The 22,112-nt window shown below is 50.2% G+C and overlaps 1 protein-coding gene across 13 annotated transcripts in view; it reads right to left on the bottom strand.

The window, feature by feature from the left end:
- The window catches only part of dock3 (dedicator of cytokinesis 3), a 312,362-nt gene that overhangs the window by 97,063 nt on the left and 193,187 nt on the right, over positions 1-22,112 (bottom strand). For all 13 annotated transcript variants that reach the window (XM_035388217.1, XM_035388222.1, XM_035388223.1 and 10 more), the window contains 5 exons: positions 20,501-20,585; positions 9,968-10,009; positions 9,119-9,273; positions 366-447; positions 217-277 (listed from right to left, as the gene is read on the bottom strand). In XM_035388217.1, coding sequence (XP_035244108.1) covers positions 217-277; positions 366-447; positions 9,119-9,273; positions 9,968-10,009; positions 20,501-20,585 — 425 coding nt within the window. The remainder of the gene's footprint in view (positions 1-216; positions 278-365; positions 448-9,118; positions 9,274-9,967; positions 10,010-20,500; positions 20,586-22,112) is intronic.

The raw sequence follows: 22,112 nt of genomic DNA, 5'->3' as shown, positions 1-22,112 counted from the left end.
CTGTAAAAAGACACGCCGTCCTCACTCGCCACCCCCCCGCCACGGAGACCGCGACGCAGCGAGGGTTGCGTAACAGCGTCGGAGGTGCGAATGGCGCAGCGCGCGGGTTGGCGGGTGAAGCGCGTGGGCGGGAGCAGCAGGGAACATTCCTCCCGATTTACCGAACAGGAGGCGCTCGGCTCAGCTCTGATTGGGAAACATCGGCGAGCAGCTTACCGGTTCTTATGACCTGGGAGACGATGTAGAGGTCCCGCTTCATGTCCTTACTGCTCAAATCCTGTGGGATTAAAAAAGCCTCATCACTTCAGCGTTCAGAAACGATCATCGTAACGGCAGCGTTTCCCTGCTCGCAATGTCATCGTTACCGTGAAGAGAGCGCACAGACGATCGACTTTCTCCGGGTTCTTGGGTCCGCCGTTCTTGTTCAGCTTGACCATGAACTTCTCGCTGAAAGACAGAAGGACAGAGCTGTAAGCGGTGGCACGGAGCAGCGATTAGCCAAACTATGCCCCTTAACCCAGAGACCAGGGGCCTGAAACACAGGAAGGGACATTTCCGAACTGATTAAATACAATAATAATCTAGAAATGTCTGCTAAATGAGAAATTAAACTTTAATTCATGCACAGAGCAATCTTCTAATTCCACAGCCTTCCCCCCAGGCCAATAAGAGAAAGAAAAAAAGAGAAATCTCATACAATCTTTCCTGAGAACAGGTCAAGAAATTCAGAAGGGACAAGAATACAAACACATGAGAGAGAAAAGGGAAATGGTTTAAACTGTTCCCCGAGGGGGGTTGAGTTTTGGGGCATAGCCATGACCAAGGGAACTCTGATCCTAATTAAAAAATTGTAATTCACAAGTTATCCTGGACCTGCATTCTAAATGACACCGTTCAATTCAACTGACGCATTACCACAGCCCACGTTAAAGTTGCATGTTAGACATCCCTGGCTGCTTGCGTACAGCCTCGGGCGAAATCGACCTTCCTGCACCGAGAACAGCAGTGCACCCATCTAGGCGGAGACTTCAGAAAGCAGCAGTGTAAACGATCGATAGAGACAGCACCACCTGTCTCGCCCCAGTCAAGGCACAGTCTTGAAACAGAGATGAACCAGTTGTGACATCAGTTTACAAAACGGAGAACTCCACCAATCACAAAGCACATCAGAAAACACCAACGGAACAACACCACAGATGACTGGAAGATGCCTCCTCCCTACACTACCTGGCACTCTGTGAGTTTTAGCCAGAAAGCAGGTAAAAAGTATCCGCCAATCAACAATGGTTTTTTTTTTTTTGGTTGCTACCAACGTACATTGTGATTGGTGGAGCTCCTCTCAGTTCCCTGCTGCATAATGACATCACAGCAGTCTTGTCTCCATTCTTTACCCCCTGGTGCTGTTCCAGGGCTGGGTCACAAAGCGGGATCTAGGCAGGGTGTGCGCCCCGATTTTCCCGTGTCCCCCCGAACACACCCCGCGGAGATCCGCACCAGCCTCTCATAGCAACGGGAAGCCCTCTAAAACGTGGCAGTTAGGAACAGACTCCATTAACTTTAGGCTGGGGGGGAGGGAGGGGGGGGGGCATAAAATACCCATTAGAGAAAATGGGGAAGCACACATTACATTTCCTCTCATCATTACTACTCACAGCTGAGGACCCATATTGGCAATATAAGAAAACTAAAAGAAGTGTTATTATCCTCATTATGGAAATGACTGTAAGGATCTAAATCGGAGATCGCTTCTGCATGGGATGGGATGGGTCTATGGGTGCACTGCCGGGGCACACGGAGCACCGCGCTGAAATGATCCAGACTCCCGATGCCAGTGCCATCCTTAAAGCAGCGAGCTGCCCGCCGGACCGTTCCTGGCGTCCGTTACCCAGGGGCCAATTTCCCGCATTGCTCAGGAAATCAATCGGACCCCACACTGCCAGGGTCAGGGCGGACACGCAAATGAATGTTTGCATTGTTCTCAGTGTGTTATTTTCCTCGTTTACCCTACCCTCCAACTCCCCCCTCACCCCCCCCCCCCCCCCCCCACCCCCCGTGCCCCGCAGCCACGGAGACGGGAGGAGCAGCAGGTGGGTTCAATCTCGTCAGGATGGAAGGCAGTACCCATCCTACGACACGCCCCAGTACTGCCCCAGACCCCTCAGCACACCTGCATGCACTGGCAGACGGCCACATGGCCCGGGGATAGACTGTGTAACCAGACTCCACCAGCGTTTGTCCATAACTTCAATTTACCGCTTCTCTCCGAGCAGATCAATTTAGCAGGAACAGCCATTTAAACAAGCCAAGCAAGCGAGCGAAGGGAAGCGGCTCTGAAAACTGTGGAAGCTTGCGCTTAATAGAGCTCTCCAGTAACGTGATAGCTACCTCTCTCTCTTTTATATAGCAATGGTTCCCAAACTTGGTTTCGGGGGCCCTCTGTGTATACTAGTTTTCGTTCCACCCACAATTGCAATCCCATAATTTTGCAAAGCTGCTAATTTTTCTTAATTAGAGGGATTATTTACCCTCGTAAACCATATTATGTCTGAAATAGTTTTGAATTCCACAAAGAATAAAATTCCCATATTGAGATTGTGTTACATTGCACTACATAAAGAGGTAACGTTTTTGATCAAATGAAAGACAAATCAATCAATAGGCTCCTAATTAGGTTCTTGAATTTCTTTCATATTTTTTCCCTTATTGTCTTTGAATTCTTCGCTATCTTCCAGATGGTTAGTTTTAGTAGCCAGGTGTCCAAACTTTCACCACTTAGGAGCCTATTGATTCACCTCACTCTTTAACTTGAAGATTTACCTATATTACGTAATTATTTGCAATATAACGCAATAAGAATTGTATTATTTACGGCATGCATGGCTATTTTGGGCATAATGTGGCTTTAGAACCCCTCTAAATGTTAAAAGAACCTCATTAAGAAAAAATAACAGCTTGTTAAAATTCTGGGATTGTGGCTGTTTGAAACAAAAACCAGCATATACAGGGGGGCCCCGAGTTTGGGAACCCCGTTTTATAGGAAGATAATTATTTTACCAGTTACCCACAATGCCCTGGATTCAACTGACATTTCTCTTTGGATTAAACTCGCAATTAAAAATAATTGTTTCCGGGTTTTGTCTTGCTTGTTTCTTTGTTCAGCTTGTCTCTGAGTTCAGGGCAGTTTGTGAAGACAAAAAAATACTGATAATAGACGTGTTGACTTAATACAGGTCTGCCATTATTTAACCTCTGAAGCCTGAATTCAGGAAACTATAACGAGGACGCACACAGGCGCTCACACAGGGGCAGAAGACGCTGTGTAATCTAACGACACCACAGGTCGTTATTCCCACGCAAACCAACGAGCAAGGCGAGGACCGGATTTAAGATCCAAGAACATCAAGGCAAGTCAATAACCTTAACAGCTGCACTGGACGAACAGCAATATCAGCGACCGCGATAAAAAATATTTTTTAAAAAGAGACCGCTGTCTTAAGTGCATATGGCTGTACATCTTTCAGAAGCGATCATTATTTCGCTTGGAAGCCGCACTCGCGTCCTCTTATTTGCGGATGCGAGTGCGGCTCCACCACGGCAGCGCCGAGCCGACGAGAGACGCTTCCACCCAGAAAGTATTCCCCGGTGTGCGGGTCTGCAGCGGTACGTCTTTGGGAAAGCGCTCGGCCCCTCGGGAAAAGAAAACCTACTCCGATTTTCACACTGCCACGCACCCGGGGAGGCTGGAGTTTCAGAGCAGAAATCCACCCCCCCCCCCCCCCCGGTCTCAAAACGGGCTCCACCTGTCTCCACCGCGACCGTGTCAGCCGCTGTTTTAATTCCGTAACAAACCTAAACATACCGAAAGGAACTGTTCTTTATTCCGTACGAACGGCGGGTGGGTAAATACGAATATATTGCAGCTTTATTATTTAGTAAATGCATAACCGTTCTAGTTTGTAAGAATTATTGTTTGCAGAATGTTAAAGCTGTACGGCCAAACATCACACAGAACTGTCAGTTCTCCTAACAATGAGGGACTGTAAGGTTCACATTTTGATTTCAGTAAAATAGACATGAAGGCAAGCAATATAAATTGACAAATGACCCACTCCCCCCCCCCCCCCCCCCCCCCCCCCAAAAAAAAAAAAAAAAAAAAACGCTGCATCCTTGATCGGGTTTGTATGTGCAGGCAGCTTTGGGGGCAAAAAGCACCATCATTTCATGAAAGGTTCATATTTATATCTTTAAATGTGGTATATGCGAACAGTCTTAAACAAAGGGGAATATTTTGGGCGACAGTTCTTTGTAGTCAAAAGCATGACTCAAAACTGCGAGCAAGTCCTCTGCCATTAATTTCATTATGGCGCTGAGGAGAATGTCAGAATGTAAAAAGTGGCCACGAATAAATCACAATACACAGTCTTTTTATATTACAGCATATAGGCTACCTGGGAATGCCTGATATTAATCTAATTCTGGTCCAATTGTAAAATAACGTCACTGCTTCTTTGCCGCTTTCTTGGTAAATGTGTTGCGGTCAGAGGATATTGCAAGGAGCACAAGAAGTTATGGGCAGAGCTACAGTACTTTAGAAAAATAGTTGGGTCAATAAACTGTGCTCTTCAGGAAAATCCCTTTTTTTTTTAAAAAAAATCATGCGCTATCTTCCAAACTTGACAGCCTCGCAACCTTGAAATAACGGCAAATTAAACTCGGATTCTCGCTCACAGTGGAGCGTGCTTGTCTCTGCTCCTCATTAAAAGAAAGAACACGAATAAATTTAGAAGCGGTTTGCGAGACGTTCTGTCTCTGACTCACGGTGCTGACTCATTTGGGATAATTTCCCAGCATCCTCGGCAAGCCTGTCTGTGGAGCAAGCTCTCACAGAAGAGTCCGGAGGCTACAGGCTAGGAGAAGAAGGAAAGCCTTAAATCTATTACCACGGCCACTAATTACTAAAGTACTGATTTATGATTCAACGTTAGTTTCTGTTTAGCCTAATACGGCGATGATAGGACACCCTGGCGACGCGGGTTTTCCCGGTAAGTTAACTCTGTAGGGATGAAACGGAAGGCTCAGCGACATAAACATGAAGCATAGTTTATAAAACAAGGGCAGCTACTGCAGAAGCAAACACGTGTGCAACCAAATGGTCTCTTTTCAAGTATAGTACGTATTGTGCTTGTGCATCTCCAAATCAGCAACCCCACTTTCATGAATTTAGGTTGTTAACAAAATAGCTTTCAGGACGTAAATGAAATCATTTATAAAACTGCACAAGCAATGGAATTCAAAGTCTTGGCTTTAGGCCCTGGGAGATTAAAACATTAGACTATATTTGGAACAAAACAGTCAGCTGCATCCTGGCGATTTTTTTTAGGTCATGAAATTAAAAACAATTAATCATCTCCTTCATTTTTTTTAATTACCAGGCTGGTGGATCATCTTGAAGCAGCAACAGTCTGTTTTACCACAGTTTGATATGTTCTTGCGCTACTGAACTGAACTTAGCGAGACTGAAAAAAGTGAGACCCAACAGAGATTCGGCATGAAAGAGCAGGAATTTAAGAAGGGTTCTAATCAGTGAATCATAGCTAGGAGTGTCAATCACTTAAAAAAGCTCATTGATTGGCAGGAACCGCCTACATTCGTTTGCCCTATAAGTGAGCAAAGAAGCCTTAGAGAGACGAGTCGGCCTAATCCGGTGGCTTGATTGAAGTGCATATGCAGTCTGAGAGCTCTGGCAGAGCCCCGCCCTTTACTTCTCAGGAGCTACCAGGGACAGATTTAACTCTGCTACTTTTCCCGTCCGTCTGCGATATCCTAATTATTTAGATTTTCAGTGATTTCGCTGATTACTGGTGCTGTGAGGCAGAAGAGGTAATAAGAACTGTCAGCCGCAGCTGAAAGAGAGACAGAGAGAAAGAAAGAGAGAGGTAGTGAGGTAGCCTGATTCCTCAGCTTCGAGTCATGCAGTATCAGCACAGGGAGTGTTTATCTAGGATCTGTATGGCCTTTTAAATCACACTGAATAAGGTCAGTGTATGAACTGGGGAAACGTGATACGAGGTCAGGACTCCCTCTGAGGGATGGGCCCTGATCTCAGATCAGCTTCACGCTGTGGTTTATAATGGACGTGGTTAGGATGTGGACAGGGAACCCTGACCCTGGATCAGTAGGCCTGCTCAGAAAGGGTTTATGAATGCAGGTCCAGGGTCGCGGTGCTGAAGAACAGCTCCCCAGCCACAGAGCTCTCTGTGTGTGTGTGTGTGTGTCTGTGTCTGTCTGTGTTTCTGTGTGTGTGTCTGTCTGTCTGTGTGTGTGTGTGTGTGTGTGTGTGAGAGAGAGAGAGAGTGTGTGAGAGAGAGAGTGTGTGTGTGTGCACGTGTGAGTGTGTGTGAGTGAGAGAGTGTGTGTGTGTGAGGGAGTGTGTGAGTGAGTGAGAGAGAGGTGTGTGAGAGAGAGAGTGTGTGTGTGTGAGTGAGTGTGTGTGCTTAAGTGTGTGCGTGCATGTGTGTGTGCGTGTGTACCTGTGTGTGAGAGAGTGTGAGTGCATGTGTGTGTGTGAGTGTGTGTGCATGCATGAGTGTGTGTGTGGGAGAGGCGGGTCAGGGGGAAGTGAATCACAACACAGAGCCATTTTTAGCTGTTCTGGGTTATGTCTTTAACAGGCTCCAAGTTACTATAACAACCTACACTACCGAGGCGAAAGTGGGCGTGAAAAAAAATCCCATTTGAGGGATCCACTCCCGGCCCACAGGAGGGCGAGGTGAGGCCGCGTGTTGAGTAGGATGAATCGTCGTTGGGTATAAAAGCGTGTGAGTGTGTGCGGGTGTGAGCGAATGCGGGGGGGGTGATCAGAGACACAGCGAAGGGATAAATCTACACATCCTGTCTTCCTGTTTGAGGCGGTGCAGTCCTGTGGGTCGGGCACAGACGGGGGGGGGGGGGGGGTTTTGGGCTCTGAAACATGGCCCAGGTCCAGATCTGGGGGAGTGAGCACTCAAACAGCACAGCTCAGACTGACAGCCAGAGACTGGAATATATGCCACTCCACACATGACCACCCTTGTCCTGCCATATATTCTTGTATATGCACAATACATACATGCATGGTTTATATCTTACATATGATATCTTACACACATATATATGTATATATATTTCTCTCATAGGTCTGCATGTATAGCTGAAATACTGGTAATGAAATACTGATGGTGCCACATGCTAAAACCCTTGAGAAACCTGTACAGAAAATGTTACAAATTGTGAAATATATATTTGTAAATATACCATGAATAAATGACAGTATCAATGTACCTTCATAATACATGAGAAAATGCAGGGATGTTTGTGAGGGTCAGATAACATGGTAAAGGAGCACATTTCGGTGGAGGGGAAATGCAGTGGGATTCGGCACATGCTGTCTCAGCCCCCCCAAACCCCCACCCCCGCCCCCGCCCCCCATGAAACCCCTTCTTTCCCTTCCTCCGTCTCGTCAGCAGAAACGGAAAAACGGAACGGTCCCATGGGGGGGGGGGGGGGGGGGGTCTTGCTCCAGCTGCCAATCTCCCCATCGCCCCCCTCCCCTCCAATCCCCCCCACTTCTGTCACCCCGGATCTCTCCGATGTTCCACTGACTCTCTCAAAACACAAAACTCGGCGATCGCGCACCGCCGATCCTTTCGCTTTGGCCCCACCCCCTCTCACGGGGATCCCCGCCCCCGGTCCAGTAACACGTCTCCTCAGAGCGCCGGTCAATACGTCTTAAATAATTAAATATTTACCCAGAAAACCCTGGAAAAAGTCTGGCCTCTGTTGGTTTGCAATGGTGTGCTAAAACTTTAATGGAACAGAAAAGCTGTCTTGTTGTTTCAAGGTCGTTTCCCCCTCGCCGTGGGACCCCAAGGTCAAACAGATCGTTAATTCCGGCCCTGTGGGAGGGGCTCCAGGGCCGGGGAGCCTCCAGGGGCCCCTCCCCCGTTTCCCTGCCGCTCAGGCTCGGTAATGAGGCTCCGCCCCCCCATGGAGGCCCCGCCCCCCGCGGAGGCTCATTTCCCGCCCCCTGCCTGCGGCGGCGAGGCGTGGCGCTGTGGCTGTCCGCCGCCAGCTGGGACCAAACGCCGCCGACGCGCGGGCGTGGAGAACCCCGCGGAACAGCTCCGCTGTCACCACGGCGACCGCCTGAGCGAATCCACGCATCCCAGCCTCGTCTTTAATCATGCAGAAACATCCTCTCCCAGCGCTCTACGAGAAACTACTCTGACAAACTATCACGAGAGACAAAAGTGGGAAACTATCTTTGATGTTTTAAACAAAGATGAAACGTCAATGAGGTAAATCTCAAAAAGAAAACTAATGAAATGAGTAAATCTTTGGTGAAAAATTGTCTGCCTTTTTGAGCGCACTGTATGTAGATTCTAAATTCGCCGTCACCATGGACTGCGGATAATGCGGCTTCCTTGCAGAAAATCCTGCTGAGATATTTCACTCTTTCTGCTTGTTTATTGTTAAAGACTGTTGTTCACACACCACATATCACCTTCAGGGGATGCAGAAAAACACTGTCAGCATTACAGAGTGTCTCATGAGCACCATACCAAGTGGTTTCACACATCACGTCCTGCTTCATTTCCAGGCCTTCCCAGATAAAAGCTCTTTGGTGTGTGTTTGTGCATATAGAGATCCGTCCTTGAGCGCGAGTGTCTGTGTGTGCGCGTGTGTGTGTGTGTGCGCGTGTGTTTGCGTGAGCGTGTCCTAGCATGTGTGTGTGTGTGTGTGTGCGCGTGTGTTTGCGTGAGCATGTCCTAGAATGTGTGTGTGCGTGAGTGTCTGTCTGTGTGCATGTGTTTGCATGAGTGTGTCTTGGCATGTGTGTGTTTGTGCATGTGTATGTGTGTGTGCGTGAGTGTCTGTCTGTGTGCATGTGTGAGTGCATGAGCATGTTCTGGCATGTGCGTGTGTGTGCATGAATGTGTGTGTGTGTGTGTGTGTGCAAGTCTGTCTTTATTACGTGAGCATGTGAATGCCGTAGGATGAACCAGAAAGACTGGCATAGACCTCCCCCACAGGACCTCTCTGCCAAGCTAGCTGAAACATTTCCCACAATCCCACTCACCTGATCTGCTTGCTCTCCCGCATGTCGTAGAGGGAGAAGAAGATGTCGGTGTCCTCGCCGATGGTGTTGTAGGTGAAGCTCTTCAGGCTGACGAACAGGTGGTGCGGCACAGGGATGCGGCAAGAATCGCCATGACGCTGACGCATGCTGTCACCCTGGAAACGGGACGACAAGCGACCGTGAACAAGCATGTCCTACAAAGTGCACTGTGAAACTGTGTCACCACAAGTCCCAAAAACTGTATACTGTAGCAACACTTACTGGAGCTTACTGCGTATTTGGATGTGCATATTTTAAGCATATTATGAACAGGAAGAAGCTTTATTTTGGAGGTCTGCTTACATAACTTCTCTCAGACAGACAGACAGACACATAGATAAGTAGGTAGGTAGATATGCAGATAGACAGACAGTGTTTTATTTTAATGGCGTATTTGTCAATGGGAAGTGTATCACACACATACAGTAGCTACACTTTTTCATGTGATCTCACGGCTTGTTTAAACCCCTCCCACTGACTGATGCCCCCAGAGATTCAGGAATAATGAACTAGGAATGCTGTCTGCTTATGCTTCTGTGATCCCTGTAGAATGTGCCAGGAAATAGCCGGAAAGTATCCACCAATCAGTGCCCACCAATCAATGCTGGTGCTTCTAATGTATGTGGTTCGCTAATGTATGTGTGTGACTACTTTTCATGGTAGACAGATGAAAATATGGATAGAGATGGAAAGATAAGTGCACAGACAGGCTCCACAAACTGATGGAAAGGTAGACAGATCGCCATGACAACCTCAGAGAGGCGTGTAGGTGAGGGTGGAGGGCGGGGCTGGGGGCGGGGCAACACATACCTGAGCCGTGCTCTGCTGGACGCTGTGTCTGCTGGAGAGGTGCTGTAACAGAACAGAGACAGGAGGGTGGAGTTAGACGGGGCCAGCGCAGGAGAGAGAGACACCAGGCTGGAGTTAGACTGGGCCAGCGCAGGAGAGAGAGACACCAGGCTGGAGTTAGACTGGGCCAGCGCAGGAGAGACACAGGGCTGGAGTCAGACTGGGCCAGCGCAGGAGAGAGAGACACAGGGCTGGAGTTAGACTGGGCCAGCGCAGGAGAGACACAGGGCTGGAGTCAGACTGGGCTAGCGCAGGAGAGAGAGACACCAGGCTGGAGTTAGACTGGGCCAGCGCAGGAGAGACACCAGGCTGGAGTTAGACTGGGCCAGCGCAGGAAAGAGAGACACCAGGCTGGAGTTAGACTGGGCCAGCGCAGGAGAGAGAGACACAGGGCTGGAGTTAGACTGGGCCAGCACAGGAGAGAGAGACACAGGGCTGGAGTTAGACTGGGCCAGCGCAGGAGAGAGAGACACAGGGCTGGAGTTAGACTGGGCCAGCGCAGGAGAGAGAGACACAGGGCTGGAGTTAGACTGGGCCAGCGCAGGAGAGAGAGACACCAGGCTGGAGTTAGACTGGGCCAGCGCAGGAGAGAGAGACACCAGGCTGGAGTTAGACTGGGCCAGCGCAGGAGAGACACAGGGCTGGAGTCAGACTGGGCCAGCGCAGGAGAGAGAGACACAGGGCTGGAGTTAGACTGGGCCAGCGCAGGAGAGACACAGGGCTGGAGTCAGACTGGGCTAGCGCAGGAGAGAGAGACACCAGGCTGGAGTTAGACTGGGCCAGCGCAGGAGAGAGAGACACCAGGCTGGAGTTAGACTGGGCCAGCGCAGGAGAGAGAGACACAGGGCTGGAGTTAGACTGGGCCAGCGCAGGAGAGAGAGACACCAGGCTGGAGTTAGACTGGGCCAGCGCAGGAGAGAGAGACACAGGGCTGGAGTTAGACTGGGCCAGCGCAGGAGAGAGAGACACAGGGCTGGAGTTAGACTGGGCCAGCGCAGGAGAGAGAGACACAGGGCTGGAGTTAGACTGGGCCAGCGCAGGAGAGAGAGACACAGGGCTGGAGTTAGACTGGGCCAGCGCAGGAGAGAGAGACACAGGGCTGGAGTTAGACTGGGCCAGCGCAGGAGAGAGAGACACCAGGCTGGAGTTAGACTGGGCCAGCGCAGGAGAGAGAGACACCAGGCTGGAGTTAGACTGGGCCAGCGCAGGAGAGAGAGACACCAGGCTGGAGTTAGACTGGGCCAGCGCAGGAGAGAGAGACACAGGGCTGGAGTTAGACTGGGCCAGCGCAGGAGAGAGAGACACAGGGCTGGAGTTAGACTGGGCCAGCGCAGGAGAGAGAGACACCAGGCTGGAGTTAGACTGGGCCAGCACAGGAGAGAGAGACACAGGGCTGGAGTCAGACTGGGCCAGCGCAGGAGAGACACCAGGCTGGAGTTAGACTGGGCCAGCGCAGGAGAGACACCAGGCTGGAGTTAGACTGGGCCAGCGCAGGAGAGAGAGACACAGGGCTGGAGTCAGACTGGGCCAGCGCAGGAGAGAGGGACACCAGGCTGGAGTTAGACTGGGCCAGCGCAGGAGAGAGAGACACAGGGCTGGAGTTAGACTGGGCCAGCGCAGGAGAGAGAGACACAGGGCTGGAGTTAGACTGGGCCAGCGCAGGAGAGAGAGACACCAGGCTGGAGTTAGACTGGGCCAGCACAGGAGAGAGAGACACAGGGCTGGAGTTAGACTGGGCCAGCGCAGGAGAGAGAGACACCAGGCTGGAGTTAGACTGGGCCAGCGCAGGAGAGAGAGACACCAGGCTGGAGTCAGACTGGGCCAGCACAGGAGAGAGAGACACAGGGCTGGGGTTAGACTGGGCCAGCGCAGGAGAGAGACGAGACTGGAGTTAGACTGGGCCAGCGCAGGAGAGAGAGACACAGGGCTGGAGTTAGACTGGGCCAGCGCAGGAGAGACACCAGGCTGGAGTTAGACTGGGCCAGCGCAGGAAAGAGAGACACCAGGCTGGAGTTAGACTGGGCCAGCGCAGGAGAGAGAGACACAGGGCTGGAGTTAGACTGGGCCAGCGCAGGAGAGAGAGACACAGGGCTGGAGTTAGACTGGGCCAGCGCAGGAGAGAGAGACACAGGGCTGGAGTTAGACTGGGCCAGCGCCTCATCAGACAGCAGAGACCCGGGCAGCGTGTGACTGGAGGCTCTGTTCGGCGCTGGTACTCGGGTTCGCTGTCAGTTCCGTCCAAATGAAACACAGAAAGCGTGACCTGGGGCAGCGCCGGAGAGAGCAGTCAAACTCAAGGCCATTGTACAAACGTGTGGAAACGAGAGAGGGCTGTAGAGAGCCAAGCTGTACGGGAACCTGACCAGGACACCAGCGGTCAACACCCCGACTCTTTCCCAAACTGCCCCGGGGGCTTCGCTAACCGCAGAGAGATTTAAACAGGAGGAGGGATTAGTGCTGCACTCGACTGCAGAGCTGGGCCAAACCCTGTGATAAGAGCTCGCTGCACTTCGGTGCCAGGCTTTCCTGAAGGTGCATCAGACCTCCAAAAGTAGCCCGCATTTGAGCTATTTAGGTCATCCTGAGGCTTGTCTTCAGGAATCTGTACTGAGATTTCTTCGTGTTAGTGTTATGGTGTGGTGGTAAGGTGCGGTATTAGTGTTAAGGTGTGGTGTTGGTGGTAAGGTGTGGTGTCGCAGGTAAGGTGCAGTGTTAGTGTTGTGGTGTTGGTGGTAAGGTGCAGTGTTAGTGTTAAGGAGTGGTGTTGGTGGTAAGGTGTGGTGTTGATGTTAAGGTGCAGTGTTAGTGTTAAGGTGCGGTGTTAGTGTTAAGGTGTGGTGTTAATGGTGTGGTGGTGGTAAGGTGCGGTGTTAGTGTTTAGGTGTGGTGTTGGTGGTAAGGTGTGGTGTCGTAGGTAAGGTGCGGTGTTAGTGTTAAGGTGTGGTGTTGATGTTAAGGTGCAGTGTTAAGGCGCGGTGTTGGCGGTGTTCAGTGATAGCCCTCCACCCGCAGTCCCTCCCCTGGAACCCCTTACTGTTTCCTACGTCAGGCGTCAGGCGAGGCGGAGCATGCAGATGTGGGGAGAAACAGCTGCGCAGAGTCGCGCCGGAGAGACATCTCGCTCTGCGGGGGTTAAGCTTCTCAGCGTGGGGCTAAACGAGCCTCCTGAACTTAAAAGACTCCGCTGAGTAACTGAAACGAGCAGCTCATCCAATGGAGTCATCTCAACAAAACATACACACATAATACGGTGTCAAACACCAAGGCCCGTTACAGCCGGGAAAACAATTAGGATCAAAGCTAGGGTTTTATGAATAAGTAAACGCCCTGATACAGCGAACATGCTGCAGGGGAGGTGGGGCTATTAGTGATACAGAAAAAACATGAACAAAATAACATGTGCATATTATAAATAGGTTATGTTCTGACGGTTCTGCTTTCATAGGGAATAATAAATGACAGAAAACATGACGACTACACACGACGCCATCACAAGCACAGCTCAGCTCCCTACAGATGACTTCCGCTCTCTGTCTTTATCGTTAGGAGGCGTAACGCTCTCCCCCGAGCCCCCTTCCCAGCCGGTCCGGGATGCTCTGTGGCAGGACGGGGTGCTTGTCTGTGGCAGGATGGGGTGCTTGTCTGTGGGTGCGTGGGGCCTGGGGAACGGGTCGGCCTGCGCAGGGGAACGTCGACGGCCCCGCCCGAAAGGTCTGTGACATCAGCCGGGGCCCGGGGACTATTCCCACAAAGTCGAAATCTCGTCCTCCATTTTTTTTTTTGGAAAGCGCCCTGGGCTTGGACGCGTCTCAACGGGAGAAGGAAGATGGAAGAGATTCAGACGCTAGCAGATGGCACCCAAAGTGTTCCTGGCAGTTAGGGGGCCTTCGGAAGCCAGGAACGGAGCGATAAAGTGAGGGGGAGAGGGAGGGAAAGAGAGAGAGAGCTAAAGAGGAATTATGGGGATTCAGGGTGTTGGGCGTCGGAAGATTACCGCAGTGTTCTGGATGAGGCTGGAGGGCTTTGCGACAAACTCCTTAAATACAGCCTTATCCGGTGTTAAAGTTAGCTCAAACAAGGTCTCTCCCACAGCGACAGCTTGCGCTCCTTTCTGTCTCTCATGAAGAGGCCTTGGATAAGTGCCTGGTGCTGCTGTAACACACTGTACCGGTGACACTGAGGAAGGTCACATCATGCTGATGTAACACTGTACCAGTGACATTAAGGAAGGTCACATCATGCTGCTGTAACACACTGTACCAGTGACATTGAGGAAGGTCACATCATGCTGCTGTAACACACTGTACCAGTGACACTGAGGAAGGTCACATCATGCTGCTGTAACACACTGTACCAGTGACATTGAGGAAGGTCACATCATGCTGCTGTAACACACTGTACCAGTGACATTGAGGAAGGTCACATCATGCTGGTGTAACACACTGTACCAGTGACACTGAGGAAGGTCACATCAGTGCATGAATACAGAGGGAAAAATAAGGCCACAGCATCCGAAGTCACCCGCCATTCCAGAAGCGTTTTGGTTGATAAGGCGAGTGTGTGATATTTCGGCTGCACCGCAACGCCTGCAAGAACGCGATAGGTTCCCCCTCAACCGCCCACGTTTGTCGATAGGCACAATTTCTCTCTCCCTCTATTTCTCTCCCTCTATCTCTCACTCGCTCTCGCACTCACTCTCACACTATCAGTGGGAGGAAGCCAGGCTGAAGGATGTTTCTGGGCCAGTCACCAGGTGAAGCAGCGGAAAGGTGGAAGTAGAAGTCGGTTTTTTTGTGTTGTGGGATAAGGAAGCTGCCATGCTGTTCCTGCCCGAGGCTTTTTTGGGCTGAAATGCGCTGTGCGTTCACCAGGCCCGTGAGAACGCTGCGGTGGGGAGGCGCTCCATCTCATTTTCCTCACACCTCCCGCCTCTTCCCGCCAAAAATCTGCTCTGGCCGGACACCCCTGCGAATCCGCGTCCGCTTTCATCGATGGAGCAACGATCCTCTGGGCAGCACCCAAATCTCTTCTGCCGCTGTCTCTGCACTGGCTGTCTGAAGCCTAAAGGACCGTCCAGTGAAGCAGACGAGGTGGGGGGGGGTGGGGGGGGAGGGAGCAGCAAGCAGCTGAGCAGCAAGATTTTCTTTGTTCAGGAAAATGAACAACATGCTAATTTGTAACAGAATGCATAATCAATGCCTGTTTGTCCATAAGTACCCACTCATTATTTTAAATACCCCATTGATCTGGGGCCAGCACTGCATCTGTTTATATCATTTTCAAGATTCAGAGATTCTTACCCATTTTCAAAAAACGGTTACCTGATCTAATACAGAGGAGTGTGTTGGAAATTACCTTAATTTCCCCCGGTCGGTGAGAAGAGTCCAACAGACTTGCACACAATATTCAGTTCAGATATATTTATTCGGCCGAATAGGAGAATCCACACAGCACCACAACACGTCTGTATGAAAGCTCCCAGAACAGGTGAAAAGCCGTTCATTTTATACAGTTAAAAGTAGGTGAAAGGCGGGTTCTGGAATTTTCCCAAAACCTGTCTGTCTCAAACTGTTTTGCAGCTCGTCTCTGATTGGTTAAAAACATTGGATTTCTGAGATACAGTCTTGTTTAGACGTTCTGACTTCTTCAAGGCTATCATGTCACAGTGACTAAAAACAATGGAGAAATACAGAGACAGTTTTCTGGGGAAAATAGGAATAGGAATACACACACAGGAGGGGCTATGCATTCCCAATAATTCTTAGACAGAAAATAAATTTAAATGATTTCTTAAGGTTATATAAAAGCGAGTAAATATGTGAAGAGCAATTTCTCATTTTTCCCTTACAGGAGGCAAACCTAAAAATCCCGACGGTTATTCAGGGTGCAGTCATGACCCTGAGACCCATGAGTGAGCCGGGTTCGCACACTGGTGCCAGTGAGCAGGCTGTATGCTAATGCACAAAGCCTGTGGGCTCGTGGCTGGGGGTGCGGTGTGGGAAGGCTGTAAAGCACGCGTGTATATATAGCACCATTCGTGCCTCACGTTAGCATGCAGTGGGAAGGGATTCAGTGATCAGACAATGATTATCAACATGGTACAGCATCAGGCTGAAACACACATCCCCATCTCAAAATGGAGCACCTTTAAGAGGGAAAATGTAGGTTATTCCTGCAAAAACACGCATACATGCACATGCACACACACACGCATATACACACATACACACACACACACGCACACGCATATACACACATACACACACGCATGCACACACACAAGCACAAGCACACGCATGCACATGCACACACACACACACACACACACACACAAGCACACGCATGCACATGCGCACACACACACGCGCATAAACACACATGCCTTTATATAGCCTTCCTTCCTCTGCATTAGCCACACTTTGGCTTTAGTTTGCAGGCAAATGATTTCTGATGATACCAATTAAGGATGTTGTGCTTCAGGCTCTGGAGTAAATGCCTTGGGCTGCTCCCACAGACGCCCGTGCTAATGCGCCGCGGGGATGGAAGAGCAGAGACCCGTGCGCTGGAGCCTTTGATCAGCTCGGTCTCGCCCTCTCCACCGCTCTCCGTCAGGCCCTGCATTAGCCGCAGAGCTACAGTCTCGCTGTCCTTCTCTCCACCGCTCTCCGTCAGGCCCTGCATTAGCCGCAGCGCTACAGTCTCGCTGTCCTTCTCTCCACCGCTCTCCATCAGGCCCTGCATTAGCCACAGCGCTACAGTCTCGCTGTCCTTCTCTCCACCGCTCTCCGTCAGGCCCTGCATTAGCCGCAGAGCTACAGTCTCGCTGTCCTTCTCTCCACCGCTCTCCGTCAGGCCCTGCATTAGCCGCAGCGCTACAGTCTCGCTGTCCTTCTCTCCACCGCTCTCCATCAGGCCCTGCATTAGCCGCAGCGCTACAGTCTCGCTGTCCTTCTCTCCACCGCTCTCCGTCAGGCCCTGCATTAGCCGCCATGCTACAGTCTCGCTGTCCTTCTCTCCACCGCTCTCCATCAGGCCCTGCATTAGCCGCAGCGCTACAGTCTCGCTGTCCTTCTCTCCATCAGGCCCTGCATTAGCCGCAGCGCTACAGTCTCGCTGTCCTTCTCTCCACCGCTCTCCATCAGGCCCTGCATTAGCCGCAGCGCTACAGTCTCGCTGTCCTTCTCTCCACCGCTCTCCACCAGGCCCTGCATTAGCCGCAGCGCTACAGTCTCGCTGTCCTTCTCTCCACCGCTCTCCGTCAGGCCCTGCATTAGCCGCAGCGCTACAGTCTCGCTGTCCTTCTCTCCACCGCTCTCCGTCAGGCCCTGCATTAGCCGCAGCGCTACAGTCTCGCTGTCCTTCTCTCCACCGCTCTCCGTCAGGCCCTGCATTAGCCGCAGCGCTACAGTCTCGCTGTCCTTCACTCCACCGCTCTCCATCAGGCCCTGCATTAGCCGCAGAGCTACAGTCTCGCTGTCCTTCTCTCTACCGCTGTCCGTCAGGCCCTGCATTAGCCGCAGCGCTACAGTCTCGCTGTCCTTCTCTCCACCGCTCTCCGTCAGGCCCTGCATTAGCCGCAGCGCTACAGTCTCGCTGTCCTTCTCTCCACCGCTCTCCAACAGGCCCTGCATTAGCCGCAGCGCTACAGTCTCGCTGTCCTTCTCTCCACCGCTCTCCGTCAGGCCCTGCATTAGCCGCAGCGCTACAGTCTCGCTGTTCTTCTCTCCACCGCTCTCCAACAGGCCCTGCATTAGCCGCCATGCTATGTCTCCACAATAACAATTAGCATCTGGGAATCGATGGCGTCAGTCCCAATTCAGCACAGGCTCACACCGTCCACTTTCCTCTAATGAGGGGGGCAGCACTTCGCAAACCGGCGTTCTAAATCTGTTTTTTTACCCGTTAAGACTGTTATTTCAGCTCAGCTGCAAACGCAGGTCCAGCCAGCATCAGGACCCTCAAACGCGCGAATGCATCGCAGCAGAGGGCTCGTACCTCCCCATCTGCTCGCTTCACACGAAATTTCAAATGCTTTCAAAAGTCAAATGTGAACTGCGTCCGGCTGACAGAAAGCTGAGGTGAAATTAGCTCTGCGAGCAACTCTGGATATAAATAAAAATATAAAGCCTCACGTTGAGCATAGAGGAGTATTTTATGAGAGGAACAAAATTTGAATCTGCTCAAGTTGGAAAAAGACTTGGCAATCAGTTGAACAATGTCAGATCTAGGCACTGTGTTAAGCAGGTTAAGAAGCCAACCTGTGTTACGCAGGTTAAGAAGCCAACCTGTGTTACGCAGGTTAAGAAGCCAACCTGTGTTACGCAGGTTAAGAAGCCAACCTGTGTTACGCAGGTTAAGAAGCCAACAGGATGCTGGGAAATGTGGCAAAGCAATGTTATGGTTGAGTGAGAGGTAGGACAAGGGGGCACAGGTGGAAATTAGCTAAGAGTTGCTACTGCACGTAGCGGTCTGCCAGGTCATGTGGTAAAGGCAGAAACCCCAGGAGTGCCGATGCTCAGGCCTTATACAGTGCTGCGTGCTCTCGGCTAACGGTGAGCATTGACGGGCAGAACGGCCTGTTCTCCTCATTATGCATTCTTGAGTTGTTTTTCTTACAGCAGCTGCGGTACCTCGTTTGACTTCAGTCCCTGAGTGAGACTTCAAACGCTTCATCCGTGCTTTGTTATTGCCTTATCGCCGTTGCTGCATTCCAGAGACACCTGTGAGGCCAGGTAGGCCCGGCCACTGGGAGGTTCAATACCGGGCCAGGAAATGGCGGTCGGACCAGAGGTGTTGGGAAGACAACGGCCAGCCCCTCCAGACACAGGCAAAATTAATAAAAGCCAGAGAGGTTCAAATATTCAGCATTAATGCACATTTCAATGAGAATGCACTTGGGCAAAGGCCCCTACGTCTGATTATTGGACTTAAGTCTGGGTGACGAATTAGGCTTCTCTGTGTTTTTTGGTTGAGGGTTGAACTTGAATATTTCTGTGGAGAAAATAATACAGCTACTACAGTATATTACCTAAAGTATCGGGACACCCCTTGGTCTGGGGCTGTTTTCCATGGTTTGGGTAAGGCCCCTTAGTTCCAGTGAAGGCAAATCTTAATACAGTGACATTCTAGACGATTCTGTGCTTCCAACTTTGTGGCAACAGTTTGGGGAAGGCGCTTTCCTGTTTCAGCATGACAATGCCCCCAGGCACACAGCAAAATAAGTTTGGAAGAACTTGACTGGCCTGCACATAGCAGCAAAGGGTGGGCAAACTCCGTATTGATGCCCATAATTTAGGATGGGATGTCGGATGTCAGGTGTCCACGTACTTTTGGCCACGTAGTGTATATTACACACATACACACCTGATTTCTAGCAGAAATCGTGGAATAGCCTAAGGTCCCTATAGAATGAGCCCATGGGGACACCCTGTGTTTTACTGTAGAAGCGGCTGATGAAACTGCTTACAGCTGTACAAAGGGCCTTCCTGGGAATATCTCAGACCCAATGATATATTTTTCAGCGAGAAAACAGCCTTTTAGCTCAAGAGCACTGGCGCACACCGTCGCTAGGCAACAGCAGAGCATGGTTAGAAATCCTTAAAGTTACGGTCATTGTTTCCTGTGTTTGTGCTGCCAGATTTCAGCATGACCATATATAGACTTCCTTCCGGCACTTCCTTTAGCCTCTCTCTCTCTCTCTCTCTGTCTCTCTCTCTCCTTTTATCCTGACTCTGAGTTCTGTGTTCCCTCGTTCTCTTTGCCTACCTTTTCATCTACCTCTCTCTCTCTCTCTCTCCACCGTCGTTCTCAAAAGCAATCAGTAAGATATAACCACATTTCAATGCTTTCTGCTTAAACAGCTCTAAGCCAATCCAATGGATTAATGGCTGCCACATTAGTAGTACCAGTCAATCACACATGCAGTAGTACGTAAGCCAACCAAAAACACTCAAACAATGACCTGCGTGGGAGTCTGTGTCTTAATTGTAGAGCTTTGCACAAAGAATGGGTCTCCCAGCCACAGCCACCTCCAGGGTGACTCATAGTGTCTAAAATGATCTCCAATGCCCAACAGACACACCTGCATCTAAATACACGCGCGCATACACACCGGTAAGCACACGCTGCCACGGACTGTAAACTGTACAGCTGAAAGTCACAGGGTTATAAGAGCAGTGTTACTAATGAACGCACACGTGGACGCGCTCGCACACACACACGCGCGCTAATAAACACACACGTGGACGCACGCGCACGCACACACACACACAGATGCTCACACACATGAAAACACACGCAAACAGAGATGCACACACATACACACAGACACAGATGCACACACACGAAAACACAGATGTACACAGAGATGCACACACACCTACGCATGAACACACACACACACACAGACACACAGACACACTGAATAGTCAAATGCAGGCACGCGCAGACCCTGATAAAGTACAGACCCCATATTTTCACCCCTGGGTCACCTACCATTTTGTAGAGGTCAGAGACGCTGATTTGATCTGCATCCACCATCTCAAACTCTTTTCTGGGGACAAGATCCAGGCCTAGGTGCCTTTGGGAGAGAGATGGGGGGGGGGGGGGGGGTAGAGATGAAGGGAGGAGGGAGGAAAGAGAGTGGGAGAGAAAGAAGAGGGGGAGAGAGAAAACACATTTAGATCCAAGCGTGATGAGATTAAAATATCTTGTATGGTTTCAGCCAAGTGACATGCGCTCATAACCTTTTATTGCGTCCACCTGCTGTGTGCTGGCCATTGGATCAGGTCAAACAGCTCGAGACCAGCAGCCTGCCAATCAAACCTTTTGAGACTTACCTCAGCAGCACCCTGCCAATCAAAATTGAAACCTCAGCAATTCTAATGGGCCATCCTGCTATTCCAACGACATTGACATACTGTAAAACCAGCAAGTGGAAATCAAATGTCACAGAAATCACTATAATGTTATTAAAATACACAATAGACCAGCACGATGCTGTTTATTTACTGCAGAGACCAGTGCTACACCATTCAACAAATATTACAGACCAGAGCTATTACTCAAATACTACAGACCAAAGCTGTTACTCAAATATTACAGACCAGAGCTATGTTACTCAAATACCACAGACCAGAGCTGTTACTCAAATCCTACAGACCAGAGCTGGGGCGACATAGCTCAGGAGGTAAGACCGATTGTCTGGCAGTCGGAGGGTTGCCGGTTCAAACCCCGCCCTGGGCGTGTCGAAGTGTCCTTGAGCAAGACACCTAACCCCTAACCCCTAACCCCTAACTGCTCTGGCGAATGAGAGGCATCAATTGTAAAGCACTTTGGATAAAAGCGCTATATAAATGCAGTCCATTTACCATATGCTACTCAAATATTACAGACCAGAGCTGTTACTCAAATACTACAGACCAGAGCTATGCTACTCAAATATTACAGACCAGAGCTGTGTTACTCAAATACTACAGACCAGAGCTGTTACTCAAATATTACAGACCAGACCTATGTTACTCAAGTACTACAGACCAGAGCTGGTACTCAAATATTACAGACCAGAGCTGTTACCCAAATATTACAGACCAGAGCTATGTTACTTAAATATTATAGACCAGAGCTGTTACTCAAATATTACAGACCAGAGCTATGTTACTCAAATATTACAGACCAGATCTGTTACTCATATACTACAGACCAGAGCTGTTACTCAGATATTACAGATCAGAGCTATGTTACTCAAATACCACAGACCAGAGCTGTTACTCAAATATTTCAGACCAGTGCTATGTTACTCAAATACTACAGACCAGAGCTGTTACTCAAATACTACAAACCAGAGCTGTTACTCAAATATTACAGACCAGAGCTGTTACTCAAATACTACAGACCAGAGCTGTTACTCAAATACTACAGAGGATATAGGTGGTCAGGGGTCTTTTTCAAACACAGATCTAGTTGGACAGAAAACTCTGTGTGAATGTGCAGCTGTTGAGTGTTGTCCCCGGGGGAGCAGGTGTCTGCAGTTAAAGGTTCCCGCAGCTATGCGCGGTCTCATCTGTCATATTACGCCATAAACAATTTAAGGCTTGATCCCGTCCTT

The sequence above is a fragment of the Anguilla anguilla genome, chromosome 13 (genome assembly GCF_013347855.1).
Source record: "Anguilla anguilla isolate fAngAng1 chromosome 13, fAngAng1.pri, whole genome shotgun sequence".
Classification (NCBI taxonomy): domain Eukaryota; kingdom Metazoa; phylum Chordata; class Actinopteri; order Anguilliformes; family Anguillidae; genus Anguilla; species Anguilla anguilla.
Note: the sequence above shows the minus strand (reverse complement) of the source record. Positions and strands in the feature narration are given on the sequence as shown.